Source organism: Pocillopora verrucosa, chromosome 4 (genome assembly GCF_036669915.1).
Source record: "Pocillopora verrucosa isolate sample1 chromosome 4, ASM3666991v2, whole genome shotgun sequence".
NCBI lineage: Eukaryota > Metazoa > Cnidaria > Anthozoa > Scleractinia > Pocilloporidae > Pocillopora > Pocillopora verrucosa.
Window position 1 is genome coordinate 16,352,381 of NC_089315.1, and position 20,866 is coordinate 16,373,246.

The 20,866-nt window shown below is 38.9% G+C and overlaps 3 protein-coding genes across 4 annotated transcripts; 2 read left to right on the top strand and 1 right to left on the bottom strand.

Moving 5' to 3' along the window:
- The first annotated feature begins 1,148 nt into the window (after positions 1-1,148).
- Positions 1,149-15,980, top strand: LOC131788514 (synaptotagmin-6). The gene is made up of 8 exons (XM_059105604.2): positions 1,149-1,251; positions 8,691-8,960; positions 11,208-11,501; positions 11,816-11,988; positions 12,327-12,596; positions 14,139-14,300; positions 14,902-15,019; positions 15,227-15,980. Exons 3-8 carry the CDS (start codon positions 11,252-11,254, stop codon positions 15,526-15,528), a joined length of 1,275 nt encoding a protein of 424 aa, XP_058961587.2. The 5' UTR covers positions 1,149-1,251; positions 8,691-8,960; positions 11,208-11,251; the 3' UTR covers positions 15,529-15,980.
- Positions 2,194-6,999, top strand: LOC131788517 (protein STPG3). The gene is made up of 7 exons (XM_059105607.2): positions 2,194-3,123; positions 3,227-3,291; positions 4,023-4,169; positions 4,274-4,359; positions 5,217-5,340; positions 5,894-6,022; positions 6,453-6,999. The coding sequence occupies exons 1-7, from the start codon at positions 2,927-2,929 to the stop codon at positions 6,578-6,580; spliced, it is 876 nt and encodes a 291-aa protein (XP_058961590.2). The 5' UTR covers positions 2,194-2,926; the 3' UTR covers positions 6,581-6,999.
- LOC131788518 (protein SLC31A2-like) lies at positions 15,949-20,576 on the bottom strand. Of its 2 annotated transcripts, XM_066164838.1 has the most exons (5): positions 19,771-19,912; positions 19,013-19,135; positions 18,273-18,348; positions 17,658-17,787; positions 15,949-17,196 (listed from the first exon to the last, which is right to left on the bottom strand). In XM_066164838.1, the coding sequence occupies exons 2-5, from the start codon at positions 19,046-19,048 to the stop codon at positions 16,932-16,934; spliced, it is 507 nt and encodes a 168-aa protein (XP_066020935.1). In that variant the 5' UTR covers positions 19,049-19,135; positions 19,771-19,912; the 3' UTR covers positions 15,949-16,931. The 2 variants fall into 2 exon arrangements, with proteins under 2 accessions (XP_066020935.1, XP_058961591.2); XM_059105608.2 differs by lacking the exon at positions 19,013-19,135 and having other exon boundaries at positions 19,771-20,576.
- Between the last annotated feature and the right edge of the window lie 290 nt (positions 20,577-20,866).

The window sequence follows — 20,866 nt, forward strand, 5'->3', positions numbered from 1 at the left end:
AACAGCTCGCAAGGTGACTTGGCAACCTTATAACCAGATCTTTCAGCTATAATGTGTCGGTGAGCACACCCGGTGAGCACAAATGGAAATCACGGAAACCAAGGTAGGGTCACTTCATGAGAATTTTCATATTCTTTTGGTCGCTTTTATTTTGTTGATGGCAAAGACTGTGCGGAGACAGGGTGGAGCCAAGAAAAAAAGCACCCTAACAACGGCTATCCTGTTAAAATAAGAAATTGTTTCGAAAGCCAGAAATGATGTCCCAAAACTGGGAAAGTGACGGGAATACATTGAATTTAGTTATTCGTTCATTCATTCGTTTCTTTATTTCTTCTTTTAACATTTATTCATTGATATTTATTTAGCAGTTGCCGCTGAGAAAAAGTTTATATCATATTTGCCGTTTATAACCTGTACCCCTTTTTGGACTTAAGGTTCTCCAGCTACACCCAAGCCCAATTTTCCTTCAGCACAGCGGTCAAATTAAAGAACCAAATTCCTTCGATATTCAAGGCCACATGGGTGGCTGATTTTATAATTTGTGTACGGGAGAAAACTGCTAATAACTATCAATTTACAAATAATATCAAACATCCATTAATCCTGCTATCTGTGATATTATAGTACACATTACTTGTTCAGTCGCAAATCGGACAGACTAAATTTGAATGTGGAATACACGCTCTGTTGAAAACAGTATCTTGCCTGCGGATCAGCGCTCATTGGTCACTAAAGAAAGGGAATTTGTCTCGTATCAAAAACTAAAAATCTACTGAATTTTGCATGTGATTTTAAAACTGACATGCATCAGTAATCCAGCCAGAATAGATAACTGCAACAACTGAAGATTAACAAAATCTCGAAGATGACAATCTGAATAAATGTTTCTTGAATGCAAGTCATATGGTGAAAGTCGACATTCTTATCGGCTCAGAAGTGGAAAGGAAGAAGAGGGAAAACAAGATGCTCTTCACGGTGACTAAGCACTCAACAAACACCCTTTGAATGTGCTGGCCTATATATAGCTTAAAGATTTCATCAATCCTTCATGCTTCAAAAGTTTTTTACAACGTTGTTTTGCATCGTAAAACATTAAAAATCCATATGCATGAATATAAGTGTAGTACTTACACTGTCTTATTGTCACGGTTGACTTAAAATATTGGCGTTCACAGGTACATTAGCTGACAGCTTGACACAATCTCAGCTCGCTCCTTCCGATATTTAGAGAAGTTGGTTTGACGCCTTGCGGTAAGGATACTTTGTTATTTATACTTTGATTTCCAAAGACTGTGATCGCTAATATTTGGTTAACCCGTTAGATGTTTTTAATTAGAAGCATGGGCGGCCTTAACCTCAACATAAAATGGTATGGGTGTTTCAGTTTAACGGTCAGTTCTCCGGCACCAAAGCCACTTGCCAGAACCGCATAGCGCTGTATTTCTGAGCTTTTTAAAAGGAATTGTCCGTAGATTTAATTCGAAATCGAGACCTGCCTGAGTTACACAAAATCTTGAATCTAACCTAAGTAAGCTAAATTTGTAAGGCAAGTGGACCGTAAAAAAGTGCGTACCAAGAGATATGCATTAATCAGTAAACGAACGTGTAAGCAGCTTTAAATGAGTGCATCTATTACGCCAGAATAAGGAAAGGAAAAAAAAAAAGTACATTTTAAACAAACGGTTAGAAGATACCTTTATGCTGAAGCTATCTCATTATTAGGTTCTGATTTAATATTTGTGCATGAAGCATAAAATTCTTTGCTCTATCAACTGAAAACAGACGTCGTGTAGCGATGTGTGTTGCTTCTAAAAAAGCTTACAGGAGGTTTAGTAGGATAACAGACCTTAGCACACTAAGATGAAACATCAGGGACAACGTATTTATGGATTAGAAAACAACGGATCTAGTGCGTGCATATCACGTATCAATTGTTAATCGATGTTTGCGCCCTTTTGATTTGCATTGTAACGTATGTCGTTCAGTCCCGTTATCTTAATAGCAATTTGAACAAATATTAGCCCCCGAAGTCTGAGGACATCAACATATGTAGTTGCTCAGTAATTTCTGCGCTATCATTTGTTATTAAAATTTCTTTGACGGTATGCGATTTCTTATGTTACGGATACAAATGACCCCCAGCTATTGGCGAGCCCAATGTCTGATTGAGAAGAAAAAGTTTATTTCTCTTTTCGACGAGACAAACAAACTCATGGCGTCAACCTGGGACACGCTTGAGGAATCTTCTAATAACTGTCAATTTGCAAATTCTATTGAAAGATTTCAGTTATCCATGACGCCAGCCAATGCTATTACTCTTAAAATATCACCCGTAGGGTATGATTTTCAAGACCTGTTTGCTGCGACGATGTTGTTATTTAACTTATCCGAAGCACGTACTGGATCATGTGATAACCCACTGCTTCTCTTGTAATATACCGAAAATTGCAACCTTGTCATCTGTGATATTACAAGAGTCATGATTTTTTCGGACTCGATTCAGTCAGACTGAATTGAAAAACGGGGCCACACGCCCTCTCTTTTTGTCTGCGTGCTTTGCTTTCATTTTCTTATCACTCGTTATGCGTCTGAAGGAAAAAGCACAAGGCATTCGCATTAAAGCTTTTGCAGCGTATAAATTCGGGAGCATCATCCCATAAACCTAAATTAAACTTATCATTTTTCGCCATCTCCCTTCCGGTGGGTGTCCACTCGTTTCGATCCGTTAATCCCAAAACACTTCAGTGCATTCCAGCGCTTACGAATGTCACGTGACTTCCCTTGGAGACGCTTCAACGCCTTGTTGACAGTTGCATCGAATACATGGTTAATGTTCATTTGTTGGCCAAGAAGCGAGTTTCGACCATTTTTGTCAAGGTACCTCTCTTCCTAAGCCAGGAGTGATGTGGACTGGAGAGAATACCTAATGCCTTCTTTTAATCCGTTGCCGAAAGCTGCACAGACGGCGGTGGGCAAACTTACTTACACTTTTGCGCCATCTCCTCTGAAGACTAAAACTCACATTCCAGCGTTGCCGACAATTCCACCACCAGTTAGCACAATAACGCAGTCATATCGACCCAAGGTTCCCGTCAAATTAGCCACAGTAAGCTTAGTTGGAAGGTGAGTTATACGGTTGTCTTGTTGTCTTGTGTTTAATCTTCGATCGCGAAACTTTGGCTGCGTTTCAACGAATTTGAACACTGTCTAAATTGATTCTTTGTAGAAGAGATCACTCCAAGAATGCTCCGAGTGTGTTGACTGAGGAAAAGGAAGACGAAACTTTTGCAAGTAAGAGTGAGATGAAACCATGACAGTATTTTAGTAATGAAACTAATTTTTGAGAATTATTCATTAATACAACTTTTTTCAAGATGCATGTAATGAATCTTACATAAATTATTCCTTGTTTGTTTGTTTTAATCTCTTTTATTTTACTTCCCTTAGTCAGATATTTTAAATTAATCATTGAAATTGCTTTCCTTAGAGTACTTTGAACCTATGATAAATTGTTATTGTTTGTTTATTTGTTTGTTTATTTTGGATTCCAACACTACATTGGATAAACAGATCTTTGAATGTAATTTTTTGTTCATTCAGATAGATGAAAAACATCTCTAGGGTTTTTATGAACAATTATAAGATACAAATTTAGATGCTCAGATTACTGGAGAGCCTTAGGTACAGAAAAAATCTATTGGTTGCAATATTGTTAATAAAACTTCTTGTATCGCATTGTACTCGTATATCTACCAAAAAATTAGGGAAATCAAGTCAATACTTTCTTCATTAAAAAAATTTGATTTCCTGTTACGGAATGGCTTTATTTTTGTTGTTTGTTGTATTTTTTTTTCTTCAGATATAGCAACCTCACCTTGTCAAACAAATTTGAGTGGGTAGAGGGTGGGAAACTAATCTGAAGTAAAATGTCTCTCATTTGACATTTGCAGAGGTTAGCATCTTATCTGTGTTTGGAAAAATGTTTCTTTATCTGACTAGAGTTGATTTTGGCTTCATACCAGGTCTTGAGGAATGCTTGCAGTCTCGTCCTCCACTGCAACTGGATCTGACAGGTCCTAAGCCTACAAGTTATGACCCACCTATAAGTCTACCATGGGAAACTTCATCACCATGTTATACGATGAGACCCAAAACACAGCCAGAGAGAGGTATAAATAACCGTTCAGTTTTTGTACACTTCTCAAGGGCTGCCACATGTGAATGACTGTGATTAAATTTTGGCAATTATTTTTGTTTTGCTCCATTTGTGCAGATAGAGGAGGTGACAGAGTAGCTTGGAGCAAACAGTGGATTGCCAGTCCAGATATCTGGACATTTAGAGCAAACTTTGATAGCAGGGTAAGAATCAGGATAGCACATGTACAACGGAAAAACTGGTTACAAACGGGCGCCTTAGCTGATTCTACCAAATTATAACACACTGAGAATAAATTTATTTTGAACAGATTCCCAACCCATTACAACAGATTTTTTTATGCTAATTGAGAAACAGCTATTTTGAGAAAATAATTCCATTCGAAAATTCATATATTTGGATTAGGAAGTCACATTGGTAACAGCATATCAGGAAGGTTGGTTCGAGTGGTGATTGAAACAAACAAGTTTACTTGCTGTTGGAGCCATGTAGTATTTTAGTGCTATTACATTGAAGCCTATTCTATAAAACAATAAACTGCCAACAAAAGAAAAACAGAAAGACTACCTCATACTAATGAGGCAGATTTCTCAAGCTTATGCATGCACATGCGATTTTTTCATGCGCACTATTTTTTATTTGCAATTGCATGCAATTTTTGGCACATTCTATTCGCGTTTTTTGGTTAACATATAATTATGCAGGTGGTACTGTATAAGGGTCAAACATGATGTCCTAGCAGAGACCAAGGTCTACAAGTTTAATTTATTGTATAAAAGTATTTTAAATAGCTAATTATTCAGAGGACCATAAATCTGCAGGACATGACACTACTCAAGAAAAATTGCAATGGTAAAAATGCCAAATTAATGGTCATGATAATCAAAATTTCATTTTCCTGAAGCTTGGAGGGTAAGCAAGTAAAGCACTTTTTATGTTACTCAGACATACTCTTAAAAACAATTTAATGGTTTAAGGACACTAGCTATGCTGGAAGAGTTACAGATCAGTTAAATTTGAATTGGTGGTGAATCCTTTTTTTTTTTTGGATCCATAACAGTATACCTGGCCATCTCCTGCTCATTACACCTCTAGAAATACTGTGGGAAGTCCACAGTTTGTTCTATCCCAGTCACCTTCACATACATTTGGAAAAAGAAGGGAATTCTCTATATCCAAGAAAGGTGAGATCTCATACTTTGTGCATGTACATCTGATGCTAATTGCAAGAGGGACTTTCATTGGTTCCAAGTTCATGCATATACTCTCTGTATTAAGATGTAAGTGGATATATCAGATATATATATCAGATATATATATATCCTCAATTTTCAATTCTCCATCTTCATTTTTGGAAAGTGACTCTAAAATAAAAGAACCTTACATTGTGTGTTGTGGCAAGGAAAAACCTTTTGCAGGTTCTACATTGACTTGTAAGCTCTTGCAAGGGTATATAACATCTGTGAAAAACCACTTGCTGGATAAACAAGGTTTGACTCACAAGCCCTTTAACTCCCAGAAGTGATCAACATGTAGATTCTCCCAAGAGTATCCATACATTATCTAGCAAACAGGTAGTGAGAATACTCAAACTTAGCAGGTACAAGATATTATCTTGATGAAACACCAATTTCTCATAACCAATTTACAGGGAAATGTGTAGCAGCTAAAGGGGAGAATTAATAATCAGATCTTAGGAGTTCAAGGGTTAATAAGTTTGACACCTTTGCTGAACAGGTTCAGAAGATGAACCAGCCCCAAACCAGTACAACCACAACAAAGCAAAGGAGAAGTTGTTGAATAAATCACCATCCTATTCAATTCAGCAAGGTAGACGAGGTGGAACAGTGTTTTGGATGGCTAGAGGTCGGTTCATTTTTATTTTTCTTTTGATCCCCTTAGCTGCTTTGTCAAATGAATAAAATATATGTATGTTATCATTTGACCTGACTGACCAACTGACTGCCTTCCACACTAAGTGACTGGCTACATGACTGGTTTACTGACCGACTGATTGACTGACCAATCAATCGGGTCGCTAGTTTGCTGACTGGCTGTCTGACTAACCTAACCAAGAATCGACTGTTAGTAGAACAGAATGACAAACCGAATGATTGACTGAATAACCAGCAGACCAGTTGGCTGACTGATTGACTCACTGACTTGGAGGTTTAATCAATGGTCTGTTGAAAGCTTTGTTTACTGTACTTGTGTTACAGTATTTGTTTTTGTTTTGAATAATCTTGGACCAAAGAGTTTATGTGTACCTTGCTTTGGTATAATTTTTCTTCACCAGAGCCTGTTCCAGGTCCTGGGTCATACAATCCTCATGTGTATCGCACAAGTTCTAAGCGCTGTGCCCCAGCCTTCACAATGTCAAGGACACCCAGAGAGATTGGAATCACTCAAAACTGTACCTTTTGAGGGAAAGAATGTCTGAATGATTTCGTGGACACTACTGGATCAACAGCACCTTTCCTCTTCAAGGGACGCTACTTTTTCACCACCAAGACATCGTTCATTTGGCATTCAGCAAGTTAAAGGCTTGGCTTTTGATATAAGACGTGGGGTCGCTGTACATTTGTTGTTGATGCAGTGTGCCTTGTGTTTCAGTATCTCAATCTCTATATTCTTGAATAATCATGATATTGGCGTGACAATCCATATCATGTGAAAAAAATTCAGTGTGTTGTCAGCTTTTCTCGACCATTTTAATACAGAAACTATATTTTCATAGGTGTGTGCAGAGTGTATTTAAAATTTTTCATGGGTAATTATACTCAAAACGGGTGTCAAATACAGATTATTAACGTGCAATGGAGGCTAATAAATTTTATAACTAATTTTGTACAGAATTTGAATGATTAGACGCTTTTTAAAAACATAATTTTGAAATAAAGATAACAAACGATAAGAAGTCGAATTTCTTACTTGTTAAACTACAGTGATTCAAGTCTTGAGTGTTTATTTAAAATGATACTGACTTGTGTATCTGCATTCTTTATTTAAATGCGTCAGATTTTCCGATGATTCCCGAATGTATCTCGACCACTTCGTTTATTTCCGGAAATCGAATTACAGCTTCTAAAAGGTGGTAAATTTAACTAAAGTATGTGTTTTACAACTTCTTCGTAAAAAAGATGGTTGTAAAAAGGACAATATTTGTGCATTTACTAAATGTGAAAGACAAATATTCCTTTAGTCATGTACAAAACAAATTGTACAGATCAATCATCGTTATTTCCACAGCTTTTCTGCAAAGGCTCACTGATATTCATCGAAAAATAGAATGAGAAAAATTCACAAAGACGGGCAGTTTTTTTTCTCCGTTGCTTTTATTTTTTTTTCACTCGCGAGCTGTTGCTTGGTGTAACACCAACGCTTTGTCTTTAGATTCTTCATGTATTGTGCTTCGCGGCTTTTCTGGAGATTAAAAAAAAGGTCCCGGTTCCTTCCCTTGCTATCTGATAACAGTTTTCTAAGCCAAGCTGCTGTCGATGCACTTATGGGTCAAAAAGGTTCGACCTTTTCGAGCTATCTCAGTAAGCTTTTAAGGACGTTGAGGTCTCCCTGATCAAGAAGTTTCCTTTCTTCTTTCAGATGGACATTCCCAAAGGTCGAATTAAAGAGGTGTCACAAATAGACGGTTCCTTTTGGCATATTGTAATTAAAAAAAAATCTGAAAAAAATCGATCATCCGTGGAAATGTTATTTTCCAGTTGTTAGGTTCAACCAACCGTAATAATTTTATTATTGCCACATATGCCAGTTTTGTAGACCTTTGAAAACGTCAACCCAATTCTTAACTTTAAAGAACTTTTAAAACTTTAAAAACGTGTTTGAGTGTAATGAGCGTTCGCCGAGTGCTAAGCATCCCAAACGCATTCTGTACTCTTTTCTAGCAATATCTATTGTTCAGTGAAGTGCAACTGTGTTGTCGGTTTTAATTTTTACCGTTAAAAGTCAACCGTCACACTGATGCCATTTTAATAATAGTTAATAATTAAATTATAAGTCGCAGCAGGCAATTTCCAGCTGATTTTAGCGAAACATTATTCGTCCCTTATAAAAGCCTTGTCCTAAAGGATGCAGACGCAGACGTATACGAAAGTTGGGGAAATCGATTTATGTTTATCACATGGTAGCCGACAAGCTTTCCGATGGCCACAGACAAACAATCGAATATCGAAATCCGTTAATCTGTGTTAAGTGACGCGTAAAGCAAACCCACGCGAAAATATCAACACATAACAAGTCAACAAAGACGCTCAAACCGAGAAAACTTTCCGATTCCTTACGTGCTTGCCACGGACTTAAAAAAAAAACCGTAAGTTAATTAAATTGATTTTTCTGAATCATTCGTCATTCGAAACTGGCAATCGTGATTGTTCGGTATCTGATACACCCCCAGGTCGCAAAAGGTCAAGTCAGATAACATACATTTGCGTCCATAAAACTACGCGCTCCAAATTTGAATACCGCCTGCAAACATAGTCGAGATCACAACTTAATTGCTATCGTACTTCCGTTACAGAGCTAGGGAAAAGTATCCAATTTTCCCTCCAACTCGACAACGGTACATGAAGATCTGGACTCAATAATGGGTTGATATGGGTGAGCAGAGTCGATCGCTTGAGCCGGTAACATTTTAAAGATATTTGGGTATAATTTGACGACCGTTAGCCGTAGAACTAAGAAGCCAGCAATCCGCCGTGAGCCCAAGATAGATGTGGATGCCAGCTGTATTTTATTGTGGAGAATGACAGCTACCTTCGTTTGGAAAGAGTCACGTTTAGTAATTTAGGTAAGTTGTTGAATATAAATAATACATTTTGCAATTATTAAAACTTATTGTATGATATGTACTGCTTTGTACGTGAAGTTGAGTTTGTAATGACGTTATCAGTCACAAATGGATATTAGCATTGCACCAGTGAGATGCTAGAATGTGGACTAAAAATCCAAAGAAAACTTTGAGTTGCCAAAGGACTGAGGAGAGAAAATATTTTCGATAGGGAAGAATTTGGATCTAGTACAACACGGTATAAGGAAGAGGCTTCAAATGTTTAAACTGTTTTTCATATCTTATTTAAAAATTTAGTTGACCTACTAAACAATTCGTGGCGTCCGGAGCGGTTTCTAGAGGACTTCTTTATGGGTGACGAATTTTTACATTATCGATGATTATCTCTCTGCGTAGTGGGTGAAAATTTTTGTTAATCATCCACGATGATAAGAGCTGGATCAGATAAGTTGTTTTCCCACAATGAGGAGAAAAGTTTCAAAGCGGAACAACATTGCAGCTTATCACCTCTTGAGTGCCTTCCATATTTCCCCTAGATCAATCTTAGTCCAACCCCATATTTTAAATATTCACGTCTAAGTCTTCCTGTTTTTTTTCTTCCCGCGGCTCTTTTCTCGGCCAAAAATATGGGAGATGTTTATGCACGCCACAATTTTTCACCGGTTATTATAGCTTTCAGCAAAATAAATTTTAGCCAGAGCAATTTAACAGGCGAAGTCTTACAACTGCGCAATATTCAATCCAATCATCCTGTCGGCTTGAGAGCCTTACCCGTGATAACTTCTCTTAAAAATCCCTGAGTATAAATCAGCCTTTCAAGACCTAAATATTGACCTTCATTTTCGTGATCCCGCTTTGGGCGTCAGAGATTTCACCTCTGGAATTTAAAGGCGATGTCAGAAATGTCAAACAGTTCGTTGCTTAAATAAATTTTGGTATTACTTTGAGGTCACTACTACCCCATTCGAAACTACTTTTTTATGCTGAAAGGCCTTCAACATAAGGTTTCTGCGCCATGTGGACATTTAAGAGTCAATATTATTTTTAGTCTTGAAACGAAACCCGCGCTAAAAGCGGATGGTGTACAATTCCACCATTGGGTAATTACTAGTGATGATAAACTCTGTAGACATAAACCGGAAATAGCGCATACTTTGAACGTGGTTGTGCAATTAGTTATCCCCTCAAACAAATTATCGTTAATGAGATTAAAATGTATGTTAAGGAACGGTGGGTAAGAATGCATTGGAAACAAGCAACATAGTTAGCGAAAATAAATAGAAGAAGAGTCGGCCATTTTGGTGTGTGATTACCTTGCAGAGCCACTTTAAGACGTAAAGTTTTGGGCTTACAGGAGTACTATCTTAGTAAAACTTAACTGCGCGTGTGAATATCCTCCCCCCCCCTCCCGCAAACGCAGCTTACACCAAAGGGTATGAACTTATGAACTTACTGTTGAAGAGAAATAACAACTCAGACATAAGCTTTGAAGATTCTATTTCTTCAGTCTTATCAGGATCTTATATTAGGTTCTTTTTCTTGAGGTCCTCAATGGGGTTTTTAGGCGTAGAAATTGACAAATTTTAACCGTTAGTCGTAAAAAAAAGTTAACCGTAAAAAATTTTTCCGGTGGAAACAATGGAAAGATGTTAACTGTTAGCCGTAAATTGGCCAAAATTTTAACCGTTAGCCATCACCCCAGTAAGACCCCCTTTCTTTAGAGCTGTTGTTTTTTTTAACATAATACGAGGCTCGGAGTATTTCCTTAACTACATGAGATAACTGATGTGTTACGTGCCCTATCATTGGTTGAAAAACTATTTTTTGGATTGTGCGGGCAAATCAACGGAAAACTTGTCGTACTTTTTATTAGTTATTCAGCGTTATAACACTCTTGAGATGTTGAGAGAACGCTCGTACACTAAACCATTTACACCCTAAAATCAGTATGCATATTCTTCATAATGCTCTATATACATTTCCTAAGGTGCTGACAAGGAGAATTTGTTTACCAATCAAAAGCTTCTTTCATTGGTGATCATTTCCTTTATTCTCATGACCTTAACGTATGATTCAGGGCTGATATTGTAGGGAGAAATTTGATGCTAGTCACTCTTAGGGTTTAAGGGTTAACTCGTTTGCCGCTAACATCCCACGTGGGCTATTTCGTCAGTGGACCAATAGGATAAATCAAAGCTTTATGTAAAGTATGTAAGTGTAAACTATTCTTAATTTTGTTTAATATAGATATTGTAATAGAAAAAAAAACTTGCGAGAGGAAATTTTCAACGATGTTCATAGCATCATGGATCATAGCCTATGTACTTGTTGGTGTGCTGCTGGTAATAACGCTTGTCTACGTCGGATTTCTGGCTTTCAAAGCTTACAGCATCCGGCAAGACATAAAGCGCGCTCATAGTTATCGGTATATCTTGAGAACGCCTTCGGAAGACTTCGAAATTTCTTCGGCTACCGATGGATCCCCGAGTCCTAAGCTTTTGGAAGCTTCAGTCAGACCACCAACTCAGCCTCCTTACTTTGGTAAGAACTCATGAGAAACAGGTCAGATTTTCAGGGTGCGTTTTCGAATCGTATTAATATAAACGAGTGTAAGGGCGGGTTTTTGACTATCGAATACGCGTCTTACACGTTTTGCAGGTCCGAAATGGGAAGGGTAAAATGTCTTTGTGAGATCTAAAATAGGGTCGTGGCTTCAAGAAACATGCCGCACGCTTCTACGAGTATCCAAAGGGGGAAGGAAGTTAGGCACTTTTGAATTCCAACAATAAAGTCGAGTGTCTTCTTCAAACACTGCCTGTGAATAACCTTTTTATTTTTCTTTCTTCATTTTCCAGTTGGTGATGTGCAGACGGTTCACATTCAGCCCCGTCTCGTTAGGCGCTCCCCCACGGATTTCACACCATCCGCCAGTCCTGCAACTCCACTGACACCAAAGTCGCCCGGAACTCCGGGTTTCTTCGATGACTTAGGAACCCTGGATCCCAGTCTTTACACAATGGTAGCGGAGGTAAGCCGTTTTGTCACCCCTCCCTCCCCCTCCCCCCTTCTTCTGTCTAATTTTTCATGAGAATCATTCTTGTTGATTTCTTAGAGTTTACATTTTCCGCAAGAGAAGTAGTAAACGAAATAAAAAACCTAAATTAGGAGATATGCAAAGGAGCTTGACGAAGTATCTTGTAGAGTATAAAGCGTTATTTACACCTGAGTGGAAAAAGCCGTCTAAACGAAAGTCTAAGCCTAAAACTTTGCGACATGATGTTTGTCCTTCGTTATTTCTACAAAGGATGCACTTTGAAAAGCTATAGTAACAAGCTACCTAACTGGATCGTTTTTACTTTCCCTCAGGAAAGTGGATGCTCTACTTCCGAATCTGGATCCCCTTTAACTCACAATCTTGGCCAGGCTCATTTCAAAGTCAATTTCGATCAGCATCGTTCAATCCTGTCAGTAAAGCTCGTGAAAGCCATGAACCTGTCACCGCTCGGAAAGGACTGGAGCAAGCCATGTAATCCTTACGTCATAGTGCAACTGCTTCCTGATTACAGACATCAACTGCAGTCTACTGTGCACAAAAAGACTACCAACCCTCGTTTTGACGAGACGTTTGAATTTGAGGTAAAGGTTCTCGTAAATTACACGCATTTGGTATTCATTTCAGATTTTCAGTCCGCACGTCATCGGATCGGCATAACCTTAGCTTTGTCGTTCAGTTCGAGACAATAGGGAGTTTTAGATCTACGTTTGTTTCTGAATACGCATGACCGCAAACGTCTAGGAGTCACGTGAACAGACGCCAGCGGTCACGTTCGCCGTTTGCCGTCCACGCGTGAACTTCGCGCAAGGCAGTTTCAGGTACTTCAACACTTTCGGCGCTTTTTTCCTCACTGTTCGAAAGTTCTCACGCATTTCCCATAAATATATGTGAGTTAAAGTCTTTTCTTTATAAGTAATCCGTTTGAGACGCTAGGAAAGCAATCTTTTAGCCACATTTTGTGTTTGAAAGGAAGGAACTCTATCCTTTGTGTGATTCAAGATTGCGGCGCACATGTTAATTTTTTTCAGATGAAAGCCGACGTCGACCTAAAAAGCTGAAAGTCTCGAAACTTCTAACTCCTAACCACAAACTGCTGACCGCGGTTTGACGTTGACGGTAAACACACCAAACGTGGATCAAAAACTCTCTAATATCCTCTTCACGCTTGATTTGAAGCAGCGAGTGAAGACCTAAACCTTCGTGCTCGTGCGTCTCTTCCTTCGCGTATTTGTCTCAGTGAGCGTTCTCTACAGCTAACACCATCAATTTTTCATGTATCATTCATTGACCCGCGAGCAGGCTTCGGCTTGAGCGTTTTTTCGCCTGCAGTAAAGTAGGAGGCCTTGCAACGCTAGCTGGCAGGACACTAAGGTGGCTTCCAGCAGACCCCTTCCCGACTCGTTTTTAATAGGGACCTTTAGCAGTTAGGACGGCAACGCCAAAGAAGACGTCGATTTAAAATAAATAAATATTTTTAGTTGGAATTTCGCGACTGACTGGGTTTGTTTACCATCTCTTACGGCACCGCAAGTTAACCTCAACATAACGTATGAGGGCGGCGTTGAGTTCCAAATAGAAGCTTAATTAATTTGCCGTCGGGGTTACGCAAATTTAGATGATTTCATGTTGTTATTTGCAGAGGACGGCTAAGAAATGTACCTGTTTTAGAACGCACATGCTGAGCTATTGTTCTGCTCATTAGATCTTTTGTTTTGCCACGTCCTTGTTGCCGTCGCCATCTCGGTTTGCTATAGGTTCCTAATATTTCCGTACGCGGAGAAACGTGCGTCCTGCAGCACTAATAATGACGGCTTACTGACGGGCTAGTCATTTGGTAGTATTGTGAGCCAATGACATCATGGCAAAACTGACCCATCAGGCATATAACACTCAAATAACAAACACATACCGAATGATTCTGATGATAAGTTCCGCTCAGGTAATCGACATTTCAGCCTTACTGCTTACGACAGTCTTTTTCAGCACCACTCTCTCTCAACAATGAGAACTCACTATCAACTGTTATTCCCGGGGCATGGGCTTAACTCATTTACTGTAGTATCATTTCCTTTACTATCGTTAAACAGTTGTTTTTACTTTGATTCTTTTCTTGAAAAATATAGTTGTCTTATAAGGAACTCCAGTTGCAAACCCTATGGCTGACGTTCCTCTCGTTTGACACGTCTTCCCGTCACGAGGTGATTGGCCAAGTATTGTTGCCGCTGGCTGATTTATCACTCTCTCAAGACAACACATATCGAACTGATATTAGACCGAGTCTTAAGGTAAAAAGTTCTTTTCTAGGATTTAGTAGCTTAAAAGAGCGCAAATCATGAACTTCATAGCTATCATAACGACTTAAGAGAACAAAGATAGACAAAGATGAATATGATAGGGCACTAATGAGAACTCAAAGTTGAATATAAATGTATGTATCTTGCCTCTGACTTGGGAAAACTCGAATGACCAAGTTGTTTTATCTGATTGGTTGAGATGATGACGCGAGTTTTTGAAACCAATCTCTTAGCATGTCATGAAAACCAGCGTAATCTGGCCCGGGTCGATCACTATTGACAATCGATTGAATTCGCGTAATAGAGTAACTGGTTGTCCGTAGCACTCCGAATTCATTTTATTGGTTGTAACTCGTCAAACAAGGACATTATCTATGCTACTTCTTTTTTTCTGGGTATCTATGTTACTAAGAAAAACATTCTTTTGGCTTTCATATCGAAGGAAGTTGTTGATGTCACTGTAAACGGAAGCTCTGTTATCACGTCTCTCTCAAACAAATATATGCAATGTACGTCTATTCCTTATAGCTATCCATCAAGACTTCTCAAAAAAAGATATAATTGTTGTTTGTATAATTTCCTTCTGCGATAGAAACAAGTAGCGTTAGGGGAACTGATGGTCTCTCTTGGTTACCTCAAGTCGGCGGAGAGGTTGACTGTTGTCGTCATTAAGGCTCGCAATCTACCAGCGGTTAATATTAAGGGAACAGGTTGGTGTATACGTGATTGGACATATCCTTATGTTGAGTTACTTTTGTATTGTTCTTTGTTTATCATCCTCAAATTTCTTTGCAGTTCTCTTTTAAATTCAAGCTTCGTTCTCTTCCAGAAAAACCGAGTAAAATCCAGCATTAGAGCAGACACACTCTCTGTGGTCATTCTTTCTAACGTTCTCAATCTTTGTTTTTTTCACGCAGATCCCTATGTTAAAGTCTATCTGCTAATGGCAGGAAAACGGGTAAAAAAGAAGAAAACGACCGTTAGGAAAGGAACATTGAACCCTGTGTTCAACGAAGCCGTATCGTTCGACATATCAGTAGACGCCATGAACTCTGTGGACCTACTGCTGTCTGTTATGCATGAAAACGAGGTTATCGGTTGCGTGTCACTCGGTGCCCACGCCACCGGAAAAGAACTCGGACACTGGCGGGAGGTACGCACTGCCAACAAACCTGTTGCACACTGGCACGTGTTACAAGACCCAAAAAAGTTTTATTAGGAAAATTTAAGTCTTGAAATGGATGAACTGAGAAGGAAGAGACAGAGAACTCATAAGAGGCATTTCAGGCTTGTAGTGAAGTCTATTTCAAATGATGAGATTCGTTGCGACGAAAAATTTCACGTAGGATGTCGGCACAGTTAATCTAACTTGTGGCAGAGTATGTGAACGGGGAATGGGAAGGATTCAGCTACAAACCTTGAGGAGGAGGAGGAGAAGAATTGGGTCTATTTTCACTCATTCCCATTCCTCCGCCTGGCGCCTTCCCACAGCCGTAATGAAGACCCCTTAGCTGCGAAGTTGAGTGGGTGAGGCATTTCAGTCCTGTGTAGAAGCGTCGCCGATTGCAAAGACAGTCTCATAACTTTTTTGAAACTGAGAACCCTTTGTTGAATGAAACATATCTTGAAATAAGATGTATAATTTTTTAAATTCCCATTTTAATGATAACCGTAACTAATTTCTGACTGATACCTTTTTACAGAGCATATTCTCTCTTTTAAGGTTGAGATAAAATAATGTGCTTGTTTCTTTTCTTTTTAATATTATCTTATACATGTTGAATCATAAAATCGAATTGTAAGATAGGTCATCGCTTAAATTTCTTTTCCTTAATAAAATAACAGTTAATAGAGAATGTATTCAACGAATAAGTAAAAATCGTGGACGTTCTTTACAGACAACCCCATGATCACAATTGGGGCTCGTCTTGGAAAATTTGTCCCAAATTTTTAAGCTGAGTTTGTCAATTGTAATCGTTTTTAATTTTCTTCACCCCAACTATTCCTGTTCCTTCTTGGCATACATCTTCAAAAACACTTTGATTTGTTTCTTGTAATGTTTGGTTTCTTTTGAGTTCAGTGTACTTTTTCATTACACAAAGAGGTACGTAACAGTTAACTCCTCCTTACTGTATGTATGTATGTATGTATGAATTATCACACAAGTGACGAGAAAAGACAAATGCATCCGTCAATGGGCACTATTTTGATATTGCATCAAAGACTCCTAACTAAGATATAAGAGGCTATATAACAACTTGGCGATAGAATTTCTAATAAAACCTTGAAAAGAAAAGGGGGTTAACGTGGAGTGAGCTGCTGGCCGCAGTGTAACAGATTCGTATGTTATAGTGTCCTTCTTCCACTTCTGAATTCTAGACTACGAGCAGTCCTTCCTTTTCAGTGAAGTCCGTCGCGCGAGTTCGAAAAAAGTCCGTGGTCCAGAGTCCCACGTGGCGCACTACCCCGCACCATTTGTCTTTTTGTTGATATTTTTGGACTCGCGCGACGGACTTCGCTTTAATGCCCTTCGTGGTCCATCTGGATTCTAGAACAAAGTTTCTTTTTTCCGCTCGATCCGAAACGTTCGCGAGGCAACAAGATCACATTCAGTAAATCAGATCAAGTCGGCGATTTTTCCTTCTGCTTGTCGCATCTTGATCGCCTTATAACGCCATTGTTGTTTCTCTGATCATGTGTTCTTCGTTGTACCTCCAAATTGCGATACGTTATGTACAACGGATTCGATAGAAAGAAACCAAAGCCTAACCCAACCACAACAGACATAAAGAGCCAAACGTTGAAAGTGTTCACCACAAGCATCAACAAGTAACCTGTTACGGCTGACAGAAGATAAGAACTTGTCCTCAGGAGGTGATCAAGTATCCTGGAAGAACAAATGAAGTTTATTGGGTTAAAAAAGCTCGATCAGAGGCCGCTGGTCGGGATAAGCTCGCGTTTCACCCTCTACACCACACCAAACCACAACCTCGAAGCTTCCTGGAAGACTGGGTTTAAGAAAATGGTGGAATGCGAGCCTAGAATTGCATATACCAGAAGAGAATCTCCCTAAGGTGTGGAATGAATATTCTCATAAATACCATGATCTTAGTGCTCCCCACTATTTCCGAATATTCCATTGTGGAAGAGGTCAAACGAAAGAACACTTGTAAGTTCATGTCAACTCCTACAGCGATAAGCAAATTATTTATTGTTTTTAACTTTGATGCTGGCTCAAAGCACTAGAAAAAGGCTCCAATTTCGAACCATGACCATGTTTTTTCACAAAAACTGACCGAGTCATGACAGATATCTATGTATTTTCGTATTACTTTGCATTTCACCAACCTCTTGTTTCCTTTGAACTCTTTTGTGGTATTTCCTGTTCCATTAGGTAGGCCGAGGTACCTATGATATGACGACATGAACTCATACAGTACAGCAAGGGAAAACACTGCTATCAATGATCCACCTAACCCTGTGAGACAGAATAATGCATACGTCACTACCAAAATACTTGGATCATTAACCCTTTATACTCCAAGGCCAGTGTCCATATTCTTAATACTCTTCTCCATACATTTCCTTTGGTGCTAGCAAGGAGAATTTGTTAAACAATCAAAGCCTCTTAGGTTGGCAGTGATTTCCTTCATTCTCATGACCTTTACATTTGATTCAAGGGGGATTCTGTAAGAAGAAATTAGGAGCCAATCCCTCTTAGGTTTTAAAGGGTCGAACTTGAATATGTTTTTTTTTAGCTGGAACCAATCTTTGGAACTGCCTATTTTTACTTCAAGTGGTGTTTTACGGGTTTCTTTGGTGTACCAGCACTTGTACCAGACCACTGATTTATACGGTTACCTTGATACAGTGCACTTGCCGATGTTACTTGGATTTACGGCCACACAAGATCACGTTTCGTTTGATATTCCTCGAACAAATACAAGTTATTCTTACACGTACCGTTTATAGAAGTGACCTTCCACTGCCGCAGAAGCACTTGCATCTCTCCAACAAAATTAAGCGTCATGGTGTAAATCTATAAAAAGATAGAAAGGAAACTGAAATGGCAACAATGCTCAATGTCCTAACCATCAAGTGATCGCGTTTGATTGGAATGTGAGAAAATGCGCCGTTGGCATGCTCTCAGTACAGTTAATAAGGTAGAAACTGTCAAACATAGTAGATATTGTGGAAACAAAAAAAGTCTTTGGTGGCCTGTAACATAGTCAAATGTGGAGGTAACTGGTTGGGCAACCCGACAAATTTCTTTGTTTTAAGATTGTTTTACGCTTTTTAACGCATTCCAATCATTTTGAACCGATTGGCTGCTTAAAACTCTTATTAATTGATTCAGTCACAAAGCGTTATCATAAAATGAAAAGGATTTGTACAGTCAGCGGGCGCCAAAATAAACTTGCTGCACAGCTGTTTTCATCTTAAATTGTTGTCAGCTTTCCTAAGCAGTAACCTCTATCAACTCTGACCTAAATAACTTTACATCACGCTGACATGATTTTGAGTGTCCTATTCTTTCCTTGCACAGATTAGCATTTTCTATAAACCGGATACTTCTTGATTACGCAAATAGTTGATTTCCTTCGTCAATTTCCAAATTATGAACAATTATTTTTGAGGAAACTTGAATTCGAACAGTTAGAGTTAAGTCGTTGTCAACAAATCTGTAAAAATTGGCTTCATACCCTTTTTTTTTTTTGCCGTTTCCTTCTCAAGAACATTGTGCGGAATACATCATCGTTGACCTATAGATGACTCGTGGTCCTCACAGTCAAATGAACTTTCTTTAATTTGTACCCAGCTGATATCTTAAAGGAAAATTGAAACGCCTCAGGTTCAAATCTTATCGAAGTATGAATTACTTTTGGAAGGTCTGACGTTCTGTTAAGATATTCTCTACGGTTTTTTCCGGGAGGATCAGTCAATCCTAGACACATTACTTCAACGAACAACGTAAATTCATAACAAAAATTCCGCGTAGCCAGTGTTTGCATGTGATTGATGTGCTCCAAACACACGTAATGATGTTATGTTTTGGCGATGAAATACGGCACGGGACGATGATAACTTGCCTTCACGTCACGTTAAGGTATTTCAATTGTTAAGGCGATTATTTCTTGGGTTTTAACCAAAATTTTCAACCGTGCCAAACTAATTTTGATGCTAACTGATAGTTTGAACACGGCAGCGATACAGATGACTAAATCCAACAGATTTAACGAATGATTTTGTCTGTCACTCATCGAAAACTTCCCTGATTTGGCGCAAAGACTGCGCATTCGACTGGAGTGACAGACTGCCCTACTCAATGCGACATAGACGAAATATAATGAACTCATTTGCTGCGCGTCCTAAAGCATTTCTCAGTGCAGAAAGCGTAAGTGCTTTACGTGATCTAATTAAAAGTAATTATTCAGTTGTCTTTCATTTAAAATTCACTTACCGAAATCTTGAGAACTGCGAAATGAGTCGGATTGCAAGACGAGGTGAAAGCACTGGCCCAAAACTGTATCCCGATGGCAGATTCAGGATTTTCTAACAGGATCAACACTACCGTTGTCAACTTGATGGATTTTAAATTACACGGGAGACCACGTGACATTCAGTGAAAACACCCCTGAATGACAGACGAACAAAACGGGCTCTTAAGCGGTCAACGAGAAGATGAATGTTTATTGATTGCATCGTAACAAAACTCCCAAACGTGTTCCGCCTTGTGTAGCATTTAACCCCATGACCGGCAGCCACGAAATATCTTTGTAGGAGGTTAAGTTACCAACTTTGACAACGCACGCACGCATCTTAGTTTAGTAACTTGATTTTGTATCACACTTTAAAAGTAAAAGAGAAAAAATTAACTCCCATTCGCGGGCATGAAACGACTTCGGCTCCCACTAGAGTGTTGTGAATGATTGTCATTAGAATACCCGTGAGGGATTAAGTACCTCTTCCCACTTCTTCTCAGTGTCCCGAGGACTATGCACGTCTAACGCGTCAAAGGGTAAACTGAGGAAAGAGCTGCCTGAAGGCAGGGTTCGAAATAATTTTTCAGCTTTCAGCATGAATTTGTAGGCTTTTGTCAAGGCTCATTTTTTTCCTCGGCTGTCACTAATAAATTTTAACATCAGAATCTTTTGTTGCGGCAATTCCTTTCCCAACCAAGGGTAGTGAACGGTTCAAGTTGTCGGTGTTTGTTCAAGCGTGAAATATACAACTTTGTCCAGACAAACTGTCGCGCTACTGTCAAGCACCGACTTAAATTTGAACGCGTGAGAAGGTTTAACAAACGACATTAAACAGGATTTGGCTGAAAATTAAATCTCGATTAAAGGTAGTATGTACGTACAGCAATATAAACACAGTAATGTGACGGTGTGTACACAAAATTACATGTTTCACGCTTGAACAAATAAGTAGAAAGCTGAATACTGCAGACCAAAATACTCCTTGTAGCACGCTTCAAATTTCGAAACTTTATAATCGTTTACGTTTCCAAAGAGCTTTTGAAAACATTTCATGGCTGCTCTATCGCCTGATAT

Coding starts and splice junctions, on each gene's coding strand:
- LOC131788517 (XM_059105607.2), top strand. CDS start 2,927: ATGCCTTCTTTTAATCCGTTGCCGAAAGCTGCACAGACGGCGGTGGGC. Junction 4,360..5,216: donor GAGCAAACTTTGATAGCAGG/GTAAGAATCAGG, acceptor GATCCATAACAG/TATACCTGGCCATCTCCTGC. Junction 6,023..6,452: donor AGTGTTTTGGATGGCTAGAG/GTCGGTTCATTT, acceptor TTTCTTCACCAG/AGCCTGTTCCAGGTCCTGGG.
- LOC131788514 (XM_059105604.2), top strand. CDS start 11,252: ATGTTCATAGCATCATGGATCATAGCCTATGTACTTGTTGGTGTGCTG. Junction 11,502..11,815: donor AACTCAGCCTCCTTACTTTG/GTAAGAACTCAT, acceptor TTCATTTTCCAG/TTGGTGATGTGCAGACGGTT. Junction 12,597..14,138: donor ACGAGACGTTTGAATTTGAG/GTAAAGGTTCTC, acceptor TGAAAAATATAG/TTGTCTTATAAGGAACTCCA.
- LOC131788518 (XM_059105608.2), bottom strand. CDS start 19,929: ATGTCACGTGGTCTCCCGTGTAATTTAAAATCCATCAAGTTGACAACG. Junction 18,349..19,770: donor TCGCAGTTCTCAAGATTTCG/GTAAGTGAATTT, acceptor ATCTTTTTATAG/ATTTACACCATGACGCTTAA. Junction 17,197..17,657: donor GAGTTCAAAGGAAACAAGAG/GTTGGTGAAATG, acceptor TTGTTCTTCCAG/GATACTTGATCACCTCCTGA.